The 21,231-nt window shown below is 41.8% G+C and overlaps 1 protein-coding gene across 9 annotated transcripts in view; it reads right to left on the bottom strand.

Moving 5' to 3' along the window:
• The window catches only part of SLC39A12 (solute carrier family 39 member 12), a 73,544-nt gene extending 53,906 nt beyond the window's left edge, over positions 1-19,638 (bottom strand). The window contains exons 1-6 of one of the 9 annotated variants that reach the window (XM_082452843.1): positions 17,530-19,634; positions 16,967-17,054; positions 16,384-16,540; positions 14,936-15,282; positions 7,688-7,969; positions 1,941-2,148 (exon numbers count right to left, since the gene is read on the bottom strand). In XM_082452843.1, coding sequence (XP_082308969.1) covers positions 1,941-2,148; positions 7,688-7,969; positions 14,936-15,196 — 751 coding nt within the window. In that variant the 5' untranslated portion in view covers positions 15,197-15,282; positions 16,384-16,540; positions 16,967-17,054; positions 17,530-19,634. The other 8 variants (XM_082452847.1, XM_082452850.1, XM_082452842.1 and 5 more) reach the window with 8 other exon arrangements.
• Between the last annotated feature and the right edge of the window lie 1,593 nt (positions 19,639-21,231).

Below are 21,231 nucleotides of genomic sequence, written 5' to 3'. Positions count from 1 at the left end.
TAGGAATGCAATCAGCAAAATCCAGATGGGATCAATGATCCCTTTTCTTTTTTTCAACAAAAAATTTACAACAAAATAGAATGGAGGGGAAGGGCATGACACCTATCAAAAGTAAAACGTCAGAGACATACCAATGATTCACATTTATGGACCTTATTTAGATCCTGGTTCAATAAAAACTAAAAATATTTTTTAAAAAGCAGAAAAATGTGAACATGAAGGAAAATTTTATGATATTAAGGAATCATTCATTTTTTTTAGCTGTGATATTTGTAATAGATGCTTTTTAAAAAATCCTCCTCTTTTAGAGATTCATACAGAAATATGTACAGGTTGATTATTTGCTTCAAAATAATCAAGTGATTGGGAGAGGATGGAGGCAAATATAAGATTATCCAGTTGCTGTTAATTGTTAAGGCTGGGGACTGCGTACCTGGGGGTACATTATTTTATTGTTTCTACTTTTATTTTTAACAATCTCTGTAATAAAAACATTTAAAAAAATTTTTTTAAATACCATACTTTCTCCCCCCTACCCCAAAATACAGTTAGTATCAGTAGAGCCCTAGCTCAGAGGCAGTTGTTAGAAAAAAATGCCTTGGGGCCTCTGGAATAAGCATCTAATTGCACTGGAATGGGATGGAATTCTGATTTCTCAAATGCAAAAGTGGCTGCTTTGTGCTCAAGTGGGTGATACTGAACACCTTTCACAAACAATTATTTTAGTTTTTTTATCCAGGGTCCATGATGGTCAATATCTAGACAACTTGTCTTGATCTTACAGTACAGCTTGCCTCTAACTGTATTCTGTATTCCGGTCTGATGGCTCTTCCTATTTCTTAGAGTGATTGAGCCTTCAAGTGGCATACATTTTTATTTGAAAAGGGAAATCATTGCATTCCTTTGGTTGATATGGAAACTGTCCTGCTAAAACTCAATCACTCAAAATCTGAATTTAGCAATTCCTGTTTCCTACATCAAAATCATTCTCAGCGTAGCATGTTTTTCCCCGGCCTATTTCCTAGTGATGACATCTACGTAACACGATTGATTTATACTTCAACTTTCATCTTAATAAAGATTTCTTTCTCTCATTTCTTAAAGCAAATACAAACGAATTGCAGAAAAACACACCTGTCGTTCAGTGAGTTAGACAAACAAGTCAGTTCTGCATGGAACTGTATGATTCCTAGCTCTTGATCCCTTTCAGAGTTGGAAGATTTATCTAGATCATGAGGGTGTTGTTGGTACCTTGGAAAATTTGTATTTCTCTTCTATGTTGTGACTTCCCAAGAGGAAGTATGTGGCCTTGGTGTGTGTGCAAAGCAGGGCATTCTGATGCAGATGAAAAAATACGTCATTTCACTCTTAATGTCTTGTCAAGTACAAAGAAATGTGTGAAACAAACATTCTGATTCCTTTCGTGATGTCTTATTTTACCTCAGATCCTTAAAATGCTGGCAGTCACGAATGTAGCCAGGATGTGTATTTTACAGTACTTTTATTTAACATTAAATGACTTACTTTTATGGTTCCAAGCAAACTGCTACCAAGCCTCTTGCACCCTTTAGAATACTATTTTATCCTTCTACATGATACTCTGTCCCCCCGGGCCCAGCACTTTGTACCAAACAGGAAAGTGTTCAGTTAGTACTAGTAGCAGATCATAAAAATCTCTCCCTTTGGCTCTCCATCCACAATTTTATCATCCCTGCTCAAATGAGCTGAGTGCATATTTTTGCCTTATCACCACATACATATCATAGCATGTCTGCCTTGAAAAGGCCCCCTGGGCTGTCTCACTACATGCTGAGATTAAAAGGGTGTTTAAAACATACCTGGACAAATTCAGTCATCGCAATGATTCTGCTTTTGTTTTTGGCACAGTTTATATTTAGTAGGTGTGACTGGGAAGTGAAATTCATGAAAAGCATCCTTACCTGATAGATGGAGAGTATTTGTACTATTCAAGGAACTGAAAATATATTCTGTAAAATAGTCTGGGGACGGCAAGTTTCTTTGTCCCAGACAAACACCTTGGAGGGACAAAGCAATGATTGTCTCCGCCAACTGAGGAAGTGTATTTTCATCGGCACCATCACTGCTTGAGATACCAGATTTTTTCTGCAGCACTTTGGTTTCCATACACTGAAATCAGACACAAAGTAAAAAGAAAATTTTAATTACTGAAATTATTCTGATTAGAACATCTCTAGGATTTCCCAAAAAGACAAGGAATCATTCTTCTAAAAGAGGACTGAATTGTTTGTGGGAATGTGCCTACCATCATTCTCTAGTCTCAGATAGAGCTCTATCTGGAAAATACTTGTTTCTTTCATTTGCCATGATACTGAATTTTCTAACTCCCATCCCATTGATTCTTATTTGTCTAATCTTTCTCACTGTCCTACTGTACAGCACAGGGAACTATATTCAACATCTATGATAAAACATAATGGAAAAGAATATGAAAATGAATACACACATATATATGTATAACTGAGTCACTTTGCTGTACAGCAGAAATTAACACCACATTGTAAATCAACTACACTTCAATAAAATCTAAAAAATAAATTTCCCCTTAAGGCCCCAGAGAACCCACTGAATATTATAAACAAGAGAATCGTACAATAAGGTAGGTTACAGAAATGTCACTCAGGTGGCAAAGTAGTAAATGGATTGACAGAGTTAGAACTTGAGGGCAAGAAGCCTAGTTAAGAAGTTATTGATGAATCCAAAATATCTCGTGACCTAAGATGGTAGCACTAGACATGGAAAGAAGCAGATGCATTTGAAGAATATTAAGAAGTTAGCCTTGGAAGGACTTGGAAGAAAATGTGAAGGAGTGCAGAGTCAAAAATGACTCAGGTTTCTGAATTGACAACTGTATAATGGTAATACCTCCCACTATCCCACAAATTCTCCCCCCAAATACCCAGTATATATCTGGTGCTTCCCTAGGTACTGGAAGTGCAGTGGTGACCAAAACCAAAAGCAATCCCTGCCTGCCCTAGAGCTTAAAGTTCACTATTGTTAATAAAACAATAATGTAATCAAATGTAAGTTGATAACTTTGGCAACTGCTTTGAAGGAGAGGTACATGGTACAATGATGTAAAAATAGACAGCTATTTGACCCAGTCAGGCAGATCCAAGAAGGCTTCCTTGGGATTGTGGCGCACACACACACACACACACACACACACACACACACACACACACACACACTGATCTGAAGGAGTGGGAGAAAGGAATAGCCCAGGCAGGAGACACAGCATATGCAAAGTTTCTGTGGCAAGAAGAAGGATGGCAGATATGCACAGCTGGAAGGAGGGCAGTCACTGGAGTGGGTGAAGTAAGGGGAGCATGGTGAAAGTTGAAGGTCTATTGGCACTTAGCGGAGTTTGCCCTTTATCCTAAAATCAACTGGAAGCCAAAGGGGAATTTTGAGCAAGGTTTGGGAATGGGGGTTATGGGACTGGATGTGCGTTTTGACAAATTCGCTCTGGCTACCTGGTGGAGCACAAATAGACTGGAAAGAGAGTCAGTGCTTCCTAGTAGCACAGTAAGAAGGCTAGTACTGTAGTCCAGGTACAAGACAGTGATGATGATAATGGACTAAGTCTACAGGTTAGGGATCTCTTCAGGAGGTAATAGCAGTAGGACTTGGATTAGATATAAAGGGGGAAGAAATTTGGAAAATAAAATTTCTAGTTGGGCATTTGACTGGATAATGATGTTATTTGCTGACCTATGAAGTGATACATGAAGACTGGATCTCGTTGGGTTGATTTATGACCTTGATTTTGGATATTTTAAGTGTAAGGTACCTTTACCATATCCTTAAAGAAAAGATGTTGTATAGTCTATGTGGGTCTGGAGTGCAGGGAAGAGGTCTGGGATGGAGATACACTCTGGTGAGTCATCTTTAAGTATCGATGTGCTACCCCAGAGAAAGCATATAGAATGATGGGGGCTAAGACCATGCCTGAAAGAGCACTAATGCTTAAAATCTACACAGAGAAAGAGCCTGCAAAGGTGAAAATGGGGGTCAGAGAGAAAAAAAAACAGGAATGTGCAGCATATACAAGCCAAAGTAGAGACTATTTCAAGAGCTACATAAGCAACATCAAAGAAAGAACATGTTCAGGAATAGAAATATGACTTTTGATTTTAATATTGAGTTTCAAGTGCCGAGGAAATATACACATGGAGATTTTTAAAGATGGGTGTATATATGAGTCAAAGGAGAAATCTGGGCTGGCTTGCAACAGAATTGAAAGTCATCGGTGTTTAGGAGTACTTGACGTTGTGAGAGCATCTCACTCAACAAGAATATGTAGGGTGAGGAGAGGGAAAACCACAGTTGGGGCCAAGGAGGATGCCATGATTTAAGGGATGGCAGGTCAAGTGGATCCTTCAAAGGAACTTGACACAGAATAGCTGGACAAGTGAGAAGAAACCAGGAGATGGGGGTGATGAGAATGGGAAAAAAGCATGACGTATAGGCTGACAGAAATCAAAGAGCAAAAGAGAGCTTCATGGAGGCAAGACTTGACAAAAGTGAGAGAGCAAAGAGAAGGACAGAGATGGTTGAGAAATACAATGTACAGGAGTGTGGGAAGGAGGAAGTATGTTCATCCAATGAGGACTCAAGGGAAGGTTGCTATGTCAATGTTGCCTTCTTGTGACATAGGACAAGGTGGGAAAAGTGCGGATCAGATTTATTTATTTATCTATCTATCTATCTACCTACCTACCTATCTATCTATCTATTTATCTTATTGAAGTATAATTGACTTACAATGTTGTATTTAATTTCTGCTGTACAGCAAAGTCACTCAGCTATACATACGTGTATATATATACATATATATATATATGTATATATATATTCTGTTTCATACTCTTTTCCATTATGGTTTAGGGAGCTATATTCAATATCCTGGATTTATTTCTTTTTTAAGTTTGTAATGGGTGAGCTTGGCAAGAGCCTATTCATAGCTATGGTGGGGAGCAGCGGGGAAGGCAGAGAGGCAGTTACCAAAATTTTAACAAATTTGGAGAACTAGCCAGAAGATTCATGGATGACAATAACAAGTTAAAATAACAGAGACTGTGAACCTCATAGAAGTGTGAGTTTTTCATGGAGGGCGTGAAAGAGTAACGTCTCAATGTGCCACTGAGGACAAAGGAGGATTCTAACCATTGTTTCCAATCCCAAAGTCCTTAGGATGTGGTCACGAATACCCGTTCTCCATATAAGAGGCGGGACTAGTAGAGCACCATGTACATTTACCATGGAAACAGCAAAAGAGTGGAAAGAATGGAGAGAGGTGGTTGCATTAAGAGATTGAGTCAGGAAGATAAAACAGAGTAGGAAGAGAAGGAAAGAATAGAGGGATATTTAGATTCTGGACCATTAGGGAGGGTCGCTAGATCAGAATATGATGGTGTAAGGTTGTTTCTCTTAGTGAGCTGGTTAAGGCCCGCCTGGAGTTGCTGTTAGTGGCTTGACCTATGGAGGTTGAGTCCCATGAAAGCAAGACCTAGAAATGCTAGTCGTGGTGGGCCTGGACCGCCAGCATCTTCTGTGACCTTACACCCTCTAGTCAGAGACAGCAGCAGCCTGCAGTGAGGTGCCAAGAGGCCTCCTGCAAAAGTCTAGAATGACTGACTTCCTAGTGGAAGCCTACCCCAAGGGCATGGGCCACAGGACCCTTCCCAGGAACTGGTGACAGCGGTATCCTCCAGGAGATAGTTGTTCTAAGGCCTAGCACAGGGTTATGACTCATCAGTAGCTCACTTCTTCTTGACTGAATAGATGAATAAAGTGGGTCTACACATAATATTGAATTAGTTTATTCTGTTCTAGGAACGTTTAATCTCACATACTTTTGGAAGCCCAGGTATTTGCAGTATATGTTGGATAACCATAAATCTACATTAAATATATATACTCCATCTGCCTTTAAGTGCTGGATTTGCATTTGTATTTAACCTGTATCAAGACAGTAACACATAGGATGACTAAAATCCTAGTGGCTAGTTTGAACCGATCTTACATCACGCAGACGTTGAACTGAGGAAATTCTAGGTAGGCACGCCTCCCTATTTAAGCAGAAAACTGAATTCTATAAAGGAACCCCATTTTATCCCTTGGAAATAGAAAGAAAAAATATAACCAAAGTTTGAGAGCCACAAGATTAGAGTTACTGAAGTGATATCCACAAAGTCCTTAGTAAACAGTCTTTCCATTTGTTCTGCCAATTACAAGAGAAATTGAACCTATTTACAGCAAACTGGAGGATATGTCTGCTGGCATTAAGTTGCAGCATGATTGCACAGATACCTTTGAACTCCTAGAAACCAGAATTGGGCCAAGAATCAAATTTATCACTATATGTTGTTATAGAATGAATGTTTGTGTCACCCCCCAAAATTTGCATGTTGAAATCCTAATTATTAATGTGATGGTATTAGGAGGTGGGGCTTTTAGGAGGTGATTAGGTCATGAGGGTGGAGCTCTCATGAATGGAATTAGTGCCCTTGTATAAGGATCCCAAGAGCTCCCTTGCTCCTTCCACCAGGTGAGGACACAACAAAAAGATGACCATCTGTTAACCAAAAAGTAGCCTCTCACCAGACACCAAATCTGCCCAGCACCTTGATCTTGGACTTCCCAGCCTCCAGAACTATGAGAATAAATTTCTGTTGTTTATAAACCACCCAGTTTATGGCATTTATATCAGCCCAAACAGACTAAGACACATGTCAATGAACAATTCAAGAGAAAAAAAAAAACACGTTCTGCCACACTCTTCAAAATGTGCTGGTGACTCCTCAATTCATTCTTTAAGAAAATATAGCTTAAAAAAACCCATGTTCAGAGAACGTTATCAGCTCAAACTTCCCAACGCAAAGCAGAAAGCAAAAAGGTAATTGAAAGGCCAGCTTTTGCTGGAATAGTAATGAAGGCAACAAGACGCTCATTTCCTAAGAGTGGGAACTGTGAGAAAAGAAAAGCACTTGGGACCCCTGAACACATGCAGCACCACTTACAAGCCACAAAAGAGATAATGTCTGTGCCGTCATGAATAATGCTTTTTGCAAGCTGCATCCTCAGGGAACTAACTAATGATTAATTCATCTCTCGCCAACTCTTACTGCGTAATCCTTCCCTGGCCAGAAGGCAAGGCAAATAGACACACTGCTCTCACCGCTATAGTTCAGTCCTTGGAGACTGATCAAAAGCCATGAGTCACACTCACTTTAGTGCTCAGGGGGACTCGGAACAGAGCTGCCCTGTCACCTGGTCTGCCTGCCCGCCCACCCACCCACCCAGCTTCCGCCTAAAACTCATCTGACAACTGATTAGTCATTACATCCACCCCCCTTTCTTTTTTCTTTAAAAACAAAACAGCTTTGTTGAGGTTTATTCTGAATTATTTTAAACAAAATAAAAAATAAAGAAATATTTTTGTACAATCATGTGATTAGTCGTTACATTTCCCCCTTCAGACTCAGAATTTTAAATTACATCACTTAACATCCCATCACTAAAAACCACAATTACTTACCTCTCAGAAGTTTTTGAGTATCCTAGAAATGAATTAGTGACAAAAAATCATGCTTTGAGACTGTATCTTAGCAGCAGAGCTAGTTAGCAATTCTGACTTTCTTACCTGGCTTCTGGAAGTGCCAAAGTACTGCCTGGTGAAAGCCAGGATATCTTCTGTCTCATTCTGTGAAAGGAAATAGGAGTCTTCATCCTGCCTGAGGCTGAGAAGGCTGTGTAGGTAAAATGTATACTCCTTATTACTCATGTTGAGCTTGGAAGAGCAGATCTCTTCCTGATGAATGATGTAATAGAGGAGGAGAAGAGAAACTCTCTGGACCACTTCCTCTCTGAGCTGATCCTCGATATCTCCTCCAGCTATTAGTAACAGGGCATCTGGATCGAAGCACTGTGCAAAAAAACCCCACAAAATAATAATAAAAATTAAAAAACAGAAACAAAGCTTGACAAATAGTCCCAGAACATTAACAACCACAGAGTCTCGGTTGCTTATTATTTTATGAATAGGAGGGGAAAGTGGGCAGCCTCAATAGCCCAATTCAAGTAAGACAATCACGGTTGGACTTTTATATAAAAAGGATGTCCTCCCAGAAGCCCTTATTCCCTAAATGCAACCCTTCTATCTCCAACTATAGTAACGCAAGCTGTCACTTTGCTGCCTTGATTAATACCAGCTGACTCTGGTTTTTAAAGTGATGCCTCATTGCATTTAGAATGAAATCCAAGCTCCTTATAATGTTCTCCTCAGTCTGGCTTCTGCCCATCTTACCTCTCCTACCTTATCTTAGCCTCCCTCCACCTCTCTCACTCAACTTCTGCCCCTGTGATTTTCTGTCAGTTCCACCAGGCTCTTTCCCACCTGATTTCTCAGGTCTCAGTTTCAAGTGCCACTTCCTCAGGGATGCCTTCCCAGATACCATTTCCAAAGTCCAAAGTCCCCATCCCTGCCCCGTGTTCTCCGGCACAGCGCCGTTCAACGAAAATATCACACAGGCTACAAATGTGAGGCACATTTTAAATTCTCTAGTAGCCACATTTTAAACCGTAAAAAGAAACAGGTGAAATTAACGTGAATAATATATTTTCTTGAAATACATATGCACGATATGATCATTTCAACACATGATCAAAACTCTAAAAAAGTATTAATGAGCTATTTGATGTTCTTTTTGTCACACTAAGTCTTTGAAATCTGCTGTGCGTTTTATGCTTATCAGCATTTCTCAACTGGGATGAGCCACATATTAAGTGCCTAACAGCCACAGGCAGCTCTAGCATTATCATTTTTCCTTTTTTTCATAGAACTAGGATTCTAAGATTACTATGTCTCCTTGTTTCTTTTCTATTTCCTCTTGAAGACAACTGGCTCATTAAGGCTGGATTTTGTCTGCTTTGCGCACAGGTCTGTCCTCAGCCTCTAGCACCATGCCTGGCACTTAAGAAGAGTAAAAATGGAATGAACGAGTACCATCTGCTTCTCTCTTAGCCTACCTAAGAGAATTGATGTCAGCCCTTTCTGAGACGCAATCAGTTACCACATCCTGCTATTAACAGAAATGTTGGTGGTTCGAGAATTACTAAAAATGCTTCCATGATGCTTTGTTTCACAACCCACAGATAGACAGCTGGCTTGTCTAATCTGGGAAGTTTACATGGCAGAGGAAGGTGTTTGGGGTAATGTGTTGGGACAGTGAGAAAAAGAGAGACACAGGGGTTGTGGAAGAGAAGCTCTCCCAGCAAGATAAGAGCTGTGTTTCTTCAAAGACAGTTGGGTAGCTTCTGGGAATGCTCCCAGGATCTGAGAAGCAGCTCATGACATGGTACCAGCCTCAGAGTGAAGGTATCAAGAGATGCCTATCTGAAGGACTTCCCTGGCGGTCCTGTGGTTAAGAGTCTGCTCTTCCAATGCAGGGGACGCAGATTTGATCCCTGGTTGGGGAACTAGGATCCCACATGCTGCGTGGTCTGGCCAGTAAATAAATACATACATACATACATACATACATACATACATACATACATAAAATATGCCTGTCTTGAGCCCCAGGGGAGTTGTCTCACTGTGGGATAATCTACTATGAAATCTTTTCATCTGTTCTCTGAGGTGGAAGTTTCAGGGGTCCTAATTCCATGTCTGCTGTGTGTCCCACTGGGTAACATCTGGAAAATACCATCTGAGCCAGAAAGAAACATGTCATCCGTCTGTAAAGCAAAGCATTAATCACATTCTTCACAAGCCACACAGATTCCAGTTTCTCCCCAACTCAACTGCGAGAGGCCAAAAACTCAGCAAACAGATGCAGGCTTCCCAACAAGATCAGCTCTGAGTGTCAATATTAAACTCAACCACCAAAACCACAGCAGCCCTTTTCTGTTCCCTACTCAGCCCTAGAGAAAAGTCCATGGGTTGGTAGCTGTTAGATGGGACTGACAGCAGGACCCAGGGAGGTGAATCAGCTGAGTCAAGCTTTGTGCCAGATAACCTCCTGAAACTAAAGTATCGGGAAAACTATTGGTCATATCAGCTACCATTTATCGGAAGCCATGTGTCCAAGACAGTGTTAAGTATCTTCCGTATCAAGGCATCCCTCAGAGTATAAATCTAATTGGGTCTGGAAAAGGTGTCGGATGATCAATTTTTCAATGGGGGGAAACTTACTGCATTATTTTAAATGGAAAAACAAAAGCCCATATCATAATCCACCAAGTATTTCTGCACAATCAAAAGCATTCAGAATACCAATTACCCAATTACTTAATGCATAATGAATTAATTAATAGGTACATATATATGCAGTATGCAAAGATCCTGCACAGAATTAAGTATGAAGTATGTTTTCCTTCTATGAGGAAAATATACCCTGAGTATATGTGTAAGCCAAGTTTAAGAGAGGGTGAGTAACGTACCTAAAGCCACACAGTTAATAGTGGTTGCCCAGCCTTAATTCCTGCTCTGCCATTGATAGACTTTGTACTTGCTGTGCAGCCCCTCACCAGGTAACCTTCTCTCCCTCCTGTTTGCTAGGAAGAGATCTGGTCAATTAGGAGGCTAGGGGATTGGTAAGGTTATAATATCCATCAGTGAGGACATGATACAGCCAGCGGGTTGAGCAAGTTCACCTTCAGAGATTTCCAAGTGCTATTCAGGTCGTCTGATGGCGCCGGGTACGTGGGAATAAGAGCGCCAAGAACACGTAGGACCTCCGTGAGGCCACTAGACCACGTTTATGTGGCCCAGGTGTGGTTGTGTGCTGGTTGCGCACAGCAGTGTCTGTGGCCACCCTGTATCCCATCCAAGCAGCCCGAGACCCTTGTCCACTCGTAGCTCCTTCTCCAGGCTTTTGCTCTGTGCCTTTCTAGGGGTGAGGCAGGAGGTAGCAGAGAAGAGGGTAAGATAGAGTCCCCCCTCCTATCAGGCTAGATAGAATACCCTGAATACAATCAGGCAGATGTTCACTCCAGAATTTTTTTGTAAAATGCTTACACCTTGGAAGGTAAATCAGTTTCTGACTTGGAAAAGTTTAAATAAGTTGTGGAAGCAGCTCATTTTATCTCGCTAGAGATTTCGGTCATCTGGAATGAACAGAGGTAGCCTACCCCTTGCTGAAGTTTTTTGAGGCCTGCTGAAATGAAACTTAATGGTGAATCAGAGGAGCCTGTGGTGAAAACTCTGTGCTCTGATATTTGAGTCTTTGACAAGTTACCTTACTGCAGAAGGTGGTGGCTTGAGGACAGAGCGCTGCAGGGAGAATCGCAAGCGCTAACATAAGGTAAATTCTCTTCTGGGCGTGGACGTGTCAAAAATTGCTATGGGGGTTGGTGGGGGGACTTGGATTTTCAGTTCGTCACCACTAGATTTGTTTCAGTTGTTACAGTTTTCCGAAGGGGCTCAGTTGTGGTTTGGGAGAGGATGTTTAGCAAAATTTTGCAAATACTGGCGCCCCATAGGCATCAGATCGGTCCCGGGCTCTGACTCCAGTAAAGTGATTCTTTGTTGAAGAAGAATGGACGCATTCAGAAATAATCCTTTGACTTCCTGTGAATCTTGTCAGGTGGAGGCATAAGGTTTAAGAGGAAAAGAAAAACACAGATCCTGGGAATTAGTTTTTCAACTTCATAAGGAAATAAACTTTGGTAAAAAGACTAGTCAAGTTGTGAGAAGTCCTCTCTACTAAGCTAAATGGACTACTCAGATGTTTGGTAGTAATTTTCTATGACACCCTGGAGTCAAATCAGATCGCCTTTTCCCAGCTGCGTAATTCAGCTTTGTTTACTGCTTGTGTATTTCAGGCGAGAGCCTCAGCGACAGAGAGCTATATGAAATCTTCTGTGTTAATAAGGCAGTTGTCAGAACCCGCAGGATAAGCTTTAGGAAATTTAGACCAAGAGATGTTTAGAATTTGATTTTGGGTTATGGGTAAATCAACTGCCTTCTTCTAAGTTCTTAGATTTTTTAAGTTCTGTTTTAGGAGGGGGCAGGGTTGCTAACGATTGACTGTACGACACAAGAGGGAAATTATATTTCTTCCTTTTCCTCCCAAACAAAGACCTGGAAAGATGTCAGCTGATGACGGGCGCTAGCTTTCTGTGGGTCTGTACTAGACTTAGTGGCATTTCTAAGGGACAGAAAGGAAAGTCTTAACTGAGAAGAGTTCAGATAAACTTTCTCGATAAACAAGTTAAGATAAAGCTTGATGGTTTTCACACTTTATCCCATGACCATTATGACAACTCGGGGAAGGGGAGGGAATTAAATGCAGGACCTTAAAGCGTTGATTCTGAATGTGTCTGAGAATCGCCTGGAGATCTTGGTTAAAAACCCCAAACCTCTGGGGACAGTTGAGGTGGGCGGGGCCGGGGCACCAGCAGGAGGGGGCTGCAGAGGAAAGTCTTGTTTTCTCAGCAGCACTGAAGGTCCTTCACAAAAGCTGCTCCAGCGACCTGGAAAAGGGGAGACTGGACATTTCCGCTAACATAAGCAGGGGAAGAGAGCTTGAGCTCGTATGCATTCATAGATGGTCGTGTGACCTCACAGGGAGCCCCCTGAGAAGGGAATCAGCATCTCGGCATCCTAACAGCTAGACGGTGCCAGAACAAGGATACGGACCCAGTGCCGACTGACTCCAAACCAGATTCTTTTCCCTTCACCACGCCTGGAACCCATGCAGGCTCATGGTTCTCATCATTACTGAAGTGGAATTTATTCTTTTGGAGTTAATTAATCCCTCATTAAATGTATTAAAACCCCCTTCTCACCCTTCTCATTAAAAAAGAAAAAAAAGAAAAAGGAAAGCCATGATCAGGCAAGAGTATCCATATTCAAAGGCGGCAGCTTGAATGGATTTATTTTTAAACGTGCAGTGCTCTTAAAAACTTCAGATCAGTTGTTCTGAAAATTCAGTTTTTACCTAGATCCGAAATAAAATTGGGAACTTTTTTTTTCCTCCCCCCAAATTCAGGATACACACTGATCCCTTTTTTCAGACATTTTAAGGACCTGAACTCACTCCCTTGCCCTCTTTTTATCACAGAACTTCTGATAGGTACCCTGCCTCCTAGTGGACAAAGTCCCTAAGAAGACAAAAAAGGATTCAAGAACATGGTGAAGACTTCTGGTTTGCACCAGAATGTGGGTGTTTGTAAAACCAGGGTGTTTCTCCCTGGTTGTTGTGAATTGACACTGAGAGATTCCGTGGACTCCTTGCTTAGATTGTAGTGATTCGGGTAAATTGGAGACTTCTGAGCAGGTGAAGCTGAGATTAGCCTTTTTTTTAAACCTTAGTCTCTTAGAGAAAAAGAAACAGCAGCAGCAGGAGGGTGAAGTTATTACAGACAGTGTTTCACTTCCTAGGAATGGAACAGAAACTAAACTGGCCAAATACTTGTTAATGTCATAGAAATCAAAAAAAATGTACAAAACAACCCATTCCCCCCCAAAAAACGGAGAATAATCTTGCCTGTTTACACCCCCCTCCAAGCTAAACTAATATTCAACCAGCCTTAATAAGGCACTTCATGTCATTAGAGAACATTTCTCTGAAGCAAATTCTCAGAGGACATTAAAAAGATATGACTCCTAGTTATTTCCGGTGGGAAGTCTTCTGTTGCTATATATATAAATTAATGTCATCACAGATGAGTTGCCTTTACAACACATGTTTTCTCTGGGAACCCTTGGGAGTTTTACTAATTACTGAATTATTTACTGTTTGCACAGAGCAGAGAAAAATTCTGTTAGCAAGACCCTTCTGTGAAGAAAACAAAAACAAAAAACAAAACATTTGGCCAAGAAATGTTTCCCCCAGAACAAAGCGTGATTGAGAAGATCTGCTAAAATTTATTTTGGGGAGAAATGATTCGCTTCTCTTATTTAGTTAGTTATGTCTTCATTTATTTACTTATTTATTTGTGAGTGAGTTCATTCTGAAAAATCTCATCTCAGGAAAGGGATGTTCAGAGTGTTTTGGTCTGTTTTTTGTCTGAAGTCATTTTAAGACATGGGCTCTTACCTCTGGGGCTGCTCTGGTCATTACCCATCCCCCCACCCAATGGAGACATTCTGATTTTACATTAAATGTTGATTTTACAGTAATGCTGATTTTTACATTAAAGCGGCCCGCAGAGATTTTTAAAAATACCATCCAGGGCAAGTGAAATCTCAATCTCTGGAGAAGGAAGCTCCAGCCTGGGTATTTTGTGAAACCTGGCCAGGTGATGCTGATGGATAGCCAGGATTTGAGAGTCACTTGATAGACTAGGAAATGCCTGGAAAATGGGTTTCTGGGGCCCATTTCAGCCCCACTGGTAGCACTTCCCTTCCCCAGCTTAGATTCCTCATTTTTAAGAAGACGATAATCCAATTCCTTAACTCCCCACGATGCAAAATATTAGAACACACCTACCAATATCCGGGAGAAAGTATTTAAAAATTCAACATTAGACAAATATCAGGTTGTTATTATTATGCCTCAGAAAACAAATGGCATCTATCTAACCAATCATGTTCAAGGTCATTGCAAGCTCATAAAAAGGATTAGTCAATCAGAAAGAAAAGGGAAGTAGAAGTGCATACTTGCAAATAAATACCTCTAAACCTGCAGAAGCGTTGTAGAAAGACTTACAGAAGCATTACCATTTTAATAAAAACAAGTTCTCCCTGTCTCTAAATGCCATATGCAGAATGCTGTATGATGTGTCATATCCCAAATATGGGAGTTATTACACCATAATGCATTGCCCACTCGGATATTGGAAGGTTTGCAATGGATTTTCCTTTCCTAAAGTAAGCGGCTAAGGAATGCATGGGTCTCTTTGGAAAATGCCCTTGTCCCTGATCCCATTCTATGGCACTAACCAGATTGCAATCTCCTTGCCTTCCGTCTGTCCTCCGTGGGCACCCGGTTTTCTCTAGCAGAGTTCTGATGAGGCTTCTCGAGTGGTTCAGGGGGGTGGGCTCTTGTGCAGAGAGAACATGTAGAATTTCCGTCAGTTGCCCTGGACTCCAAGTGCCGCTGCTGTCTGGAGTTGAGGGTTTTTCTGTCTCAGTCAAGGGAATCAGGCTGAGTAGAAGGAACAATGGCACCCAGAATACAGAAAGCTTTCTCCAGAAGCACATTTCCACTCTTCCTTCAGCCCAAGTCTGCCTCTGATGGAGCTGGGTGGGTTGGTGTTCACGGTGTCAACTCGTAACTGGAGGAATGTCTGTGGAAAGAGGAAAAATAAAGCCCTTAATTACTGTGCCTGCAACAGGTTTGCAAGGATTCATTAATTGGGTGGCTAAGCTGATTGGCAATGACAAGCTGTTTCTGAACAACAGGGGGTCTATAGCTCGTTTATAACTCCCACCGGCAGGAAATTATGGTGGGTGTAGACTTTCAAACTGTACAACAGCCAAGAAGTGTGTTATATTGTCTGTCTCTGAAATAGAGTCAAAAATTAGGAAGAATGCATTTCACTGTTTATCCTGAAGGTGCTACAGGTCATAAGACCCGGGGCAGGAAACACCCTCATTTATCTTTTTTATTGAAGTAGAGTTGATTTACAATGTTGTGTTAGTTTCAAGTGTACAGCAAAGTGATTCGGTTATACATACATATATTTTTTTTTTCAGATTCTTTTCTATTATATAGTTTATTACAAGATATTGAGTATAGTTCCCTGTGCTATACCGTAGGTCCTTGCTGTTTACCTATTTTATGTATAGTGGTGTGTATACATTAAGCCCAAACTCCTAATTTATCTCTCCACACCCGCCAACAGGAAACGCCCTCATTTTATCCCATTGATTTATGGGCCTCATCAGTGAAGTAAGTAAATAAAAGTAAACAGAAAATAAATTTGAGTAAATTACAGCTATCATGTTGAGTTAGAAGATTTTTTGATAAGGAAGGGACTAAAAGAAAATAGTAACATCCAGAACATACTGGTTAGTTTTTAGTTTTCAGTTGATTAAAAGTATGAACTATCTTGGAAAAACAAGAGAGTTTCAAGGCCGCACAAGCCATGATAAATCCACATATTCAGGCCTCAGGAAAGAAGTGAAAGGACAGCTTGAGAACCAATCAGCTTTCTGGAAAAAAATTAATATCTTCAACCGATTGCTTAAGGAATGCAAAATGTTAACAGCATCTCATGGCAGATCTTGGCCCAGAGATGAGCTAATAATGACTGTGGGGTAGTTAGAAAAATACTAGGATTACTTTCATGGTTTAAAAAAAAAAGAGAGAGAGAGTTTAAGATTCTTATGTTAGCATCTAAAAAATGACAGACGATGATACAAACATTTCTAAACCCAGTGCTTACCTTCAGACGAAAGACAAATGATTATTTATCTGGAGCTCTGTGGCCTTTTAAATCTCAGAGAGTATTTCATGGTTACAAAGTCCTCTGTTTTTAAAATTCCTTGACTGTGCGCTGGGAGCTAGAGAGGATTATTTCAGCCCAGAACAGTTTTCAGTTGCTATGGAGAGTAACAATGAAGGTGGATAAAAGTGAGAACTTTCTGTCTGGCCGATTTTCAGGAAAACCAAATTAGTGTCGCTAATGAACCTGACTTTTTATATCACTATTGACCAATTGTCTTAGAATTCTGAGAAAAACCTTAGAATTTCTTACAGCCACTTGCCCTTTAAAGGACAGAGCTAGGTCAAACGAGTTCCCCTTGTAGAATGGAAAGGCTTTCCTGTTAGATCAAGACTTTTTTTTTCCCCAGAGGATTCTGTGATAATTGTTTTATCCACATCTCAAACCAACGATTTGTTGAAAAGATAGGCTCATTAGAATTTTATTTTATAAGGTGCAGAGGTTTAAACGATTTCAGGCATTCGTAAATTCATAAATAGATTTTTCAAACAAAAAGTGTTTGCTGGAGGAATAAAGTTCTTACCTGGGAGGCAAGTGGGAAACTTTAAGCAGCTGTATATATTCTGATCCCAGAGCCTGTGGTAGAGGTCATTGCATAAGGCCCTCGGGTCCTGTGAAAAGAGCTCTCACTAAGTTATTGGGGAATAAATGACTGAAAGAACAAATGAAGTGGTGAGTTTTATAGGAGGTAAGAGACGTCGAGACCCAAGATTTCAAAGTGGACAGTGTACGTGGAAACAGCACACAGGCTATAGACACACCAAGTGAATCCGAAGAGTGTAGGAAATGGGGAGAGGCTTGAGTCTGCTGCTAAGGTGGTAGCTGGGTAAGGAGGGAAAGGAAATACAGAGAGAATGAAGGCGGCATCATGAGTCTCCTCTGTTGCTCACTGGATATGAAAATTGGGAACAACAGGGTGAGACCATCCTAGGCCCACGCTGATAACCCTGTCAGAACTACGGAAGGCTGACACTCCCAGAAGATGCCCGGCTGCTCTGGATTACACAGCACGGAGCACTCGCGTTTACCTAAACCGTCAAGGGAAGGGCCTTGGCCCGTTTCTCACGAGCTCTGTGGGGAGATTACCTGGAGCTCGAGTCCAGAACCAGCAGCCCAACAGGAGAGCGAGGAGGCGGTCAAGCCCTTCCAGCCGTGGGTCCAGTGGACGTAGAGAAGCAAGCGGACTCAGGACCAGAGGGGGCACTGGCGACGCTCCCTGCAGGCTCCTGCTCCCGGCCTGTTGCCATCCCCCCCGCGGGGCCCACCTGAGCGTCATTCCAGGCGCCACCCTAGCTCAGTCTCGGGCACTTGGTTAGGAGGTAACTAAGGGAACGTAGCCCAAGACCCATTGCGCAAATTATCCAGTCCTGCCATCACCTGCTACTATTAAGAACCTCAGCTTTGCCTTATTTCTGGAACTAAGCCCTTGCTTCCTGGCCCACCTCCAATTAGCAGGTCCCCAAATGGGCCCTCCCTGCCCAAGTCCCACTACATAACCTTCTCGGTTTCGGCACAACTGGATCTTGATTGGCTGTGACCAGTGGTCGCAGGACAGCGCCCTCTGCTGGGACTTTGGTATCCTTTTCCTGATTCCCTGATGGACGTCCAGGCTGGAAGTCCCGTATTTCCTAGTCCTAGATGCCCTGTGCCTAGAGAGCCCCGCCTCCTAGGGCCCCAGCAAGTTATCTCCTGCAGAAATTCTTAAACACCCATAACTAGTGTCAGCTGATCCCAGCACCTCCGCCAGCCCAGCCACAAGCCAGGCGGCCCCCAACTACGCGAACTTCCCCCCCAGGGCACAGCCTGTATCATTTGCCCCCCAAGGCTTGCTCTCCCCTCACAGTCATACCTAAGTCAGCTAACAATCAGGTTCCTCGTCCTGTCCCAGGGTGAGACAGCCATTAGGAGCGGGTAAGGAGAAGCCTGGAAGGCAGGCAGATCCCAGGGAAGAAGGAGGAGGCACTTGGCTGAACACGGGGGTGTGGCTTCCTTGCCTGGTGTGGGTGGTAGCCGTAACTCTACATCCCCAGCCTGCCTGCTTCCCCAGCAAGCCTGAAATCAGCCTTCCTTAAACACCATTATACTTGCAATCCAAACCGACCTCTAGGGGTAATGAGCTTCATGTGTGAACTAACCCACTGTACAAAGAAGGAGCTCATTGACTCCTGATTGACATTTACAAGGATTTAACCCGCATTTGGGACCAGTCTCATCTGATGCAGTATCTCCTGATATACAGACCGTTTTTTTGTGCTAACGCAGGAAGATGTAGTGGATGGGAGGTGGGAGGGAAGCAGGAAGACTGATTAATCCATCCTTCCTTCAGCTCCGATTCTTTGCCTTTTGGGGTGGCCTGAGTTTCAAACTTCTACCTCATGTCAATATAATGTATTTACATGTGTACTCTGCCTTGACCTGGAAAGAATTTAAAGGGGCCCACCAGGTAGAAAGAAATACAAGATGGCAACTGCTTAAGAAGAGACTGAAACAAGAGTAGAACCATCGTGGATCGTTCAGGGCCGCCATGTACAGTTTTGCAGGTTGCGTACTGTACAACTCTAGGGCTCATCATTCACTTCTGTAATCGCCACAGATTTATTACAACACTTTTCCAGCAAATGTTCTGAGGAAAGGAGGCTCTGAGCTTGTGGTAGGACTGCGTGTGTTCCTCTTCCTCAGCATCCAGCCTACCGCTGGTGGGGCCATCTCTGGCTGTAAGATGAGGTCCTACAATCTGAGCTACCTCTGGGCCTTGCTTCTCCCCATGTCCTCCCTTTATGCTGTCTTCTTTCCTCTTTTCCAAGACTCTAACCTCTCTAAGTCATAATTATAATAATGTTTATTAACATTTTTGGAGTGTCTTTAATGCCTAGGCACTGGGCTAAGTAACCTTACATGTATTTTCTCATGTAATTTCAACTGAACCTAAAGAACTTCTCACTGTACATTTCAGAAATCCCCGGGGTCACACAGCTAGTAGATGCCACCAGAAATCCAGGCCTGTCCACATCAAACTTGGTGCTTATACCACCAGGCAACTGTCTGTTGCGATGTGATCCCATGTTTTTATTTGTAAGTCCAAGCTTCTTTTTACAATGAAACCTGGGATACACAAAAGAAGCAGGCAAGAGTTCATCATAAAGAAAAGAATCCTTTTCCATATACGTCATTACATAGTATTGAGTAGAGTTTTAAAAATTTTTTAATTAAAAAATTAAAATTTTTTATTTAAAAAAATTTTTTAATTAAAAAATTTTTTAAATAAAAAATTCATGTGATACAGATAGATTAGAAAAAATAATAATAATCTGCTACATTATGATTTTTGCATTCTCCCCAAACCCCCTTCAGCCCAAAAGTTCTCAGGAAAAAAATTTTTCAGAAAAAAAGTAGAACTTTAAAATAAATAGATCCTCAGGTTCTCCTTTTCTGTAATACTTCTTAACAGGACTACCCACTAGGCATTTGAAACAAATGCTACTCCTTCTTAAACTGTTTTCTCAGAGGAAAAACAGAATATTCAATTAACAAGGCAGCATCTACAGGGTAAATACTAGTTTTGTTCATGTCCTGATTCTACGACATCACTGTATTTCCAACAATTAGAAAATGTCAATTGTTTTAAATGTAGACATTTAGATTATCTTTGATTTGGAAACTGATAGTAAACATGATTTTTTAAAAAACACACATTTTATGTGCAACTCTCAAACAACATTTTTTTCTCCTTATGAAAACCATGTATGATTACTAATAAAAAAAAAACTGTATAAAATACCTAAGAGCATAAAAAAAAAGAGGGTGGCCTCTCCACCAGAGATAACAGATGGATTATGTTATATGAATGATTTTAAAGCTCATTGTTTGTATTCATTATACAGTGTCGGTCCTGCTAGAAATGGATTTATTAGTCATTTCAAAAACTCACCTTTCAGTTTGGTTTTGATGATCCTCATTATAGCTGGCTTTCCACATCATTAATTTCCACTCTTCTTATTTCCTCTCTTCTTTTTTTCCTGTCTTTCCATAGTTCTTTCTGTGGGAAAGGAGCTTTGAGTGCAGACGTTGCTAGAGGTCTACCCAATATCCATTCCTCCTGCTTTCATTTGTTGGGCAGCAAAGTGCCCAGCTAAAAACTCTCGCTTCTCCAGACTCTTTAGAAGAAGACACATGACACAGCTTGGAGATGATGTGAGTGGCAGGCTGCTGGGGGCGTCAGAGAGGCCCTCCTGCCTGAGATGCAGAAGTGACATCACACGTGGCCCCGGGTGAGGTAAGGAGCAGGAGAACAAGAGCCTCCCCCTTCAAGTTGAAGCAGGAGGACAGAAGAAGGCGAGCCTGGGCCCTAGAAGTATCACCCAGGTCACCCCAGGAGCCCTGGTTGCCTATCCTTGGGGTGTTGGTTGAGTGAGATCCATCAGCCCCTATCTGTGAAATCCTTTTTGTCCAATTCTCTGTTGATTTGCACCAAATGCAAACACTGGTACCCCTTGAGACAACAATGATATGTCTTGCCATCTTTTTCTGCTTCTGGAAATGACATTTGCAGACATGGAGAAAGCTCATGGAAATGGAGAGTTGGAATGAGGGGGCCTGGTGGCCGATTAATTTCCCAGCTACTTCCTGAGTCACTCTGGGTGAATCGGTGTGTGAACAGGTATATGAGGCATCGATTACCGCAGGTAACCACAAGCTTGGGCCATGAACAGGACACGCTTATTATCCCACAGTTGCTGCGGGTCAGGAGTCCAGGCGTGGTGCACGTGGGTCGTCCACTCCCAGCCTGGT

The sequence above is a fragment of the Balaenoptera physalus genome, assembly GCF_965194825.1.
Source record: "Balaenoptera physalus genome assembly, chromosome: 2".
NCBI classification, from domain to species: domain Eukaryota; kingdom Metazoa; phylum Chordata; class Mammalia; order Artiodactyla; family Balaenopteridae; genus Balaenoptera; species Balaenoptera physalus.
Note: the sequence above shows the minus strand (reverse complement) of the source record. Positions and strands in the feature narration are given on the sequence as shown.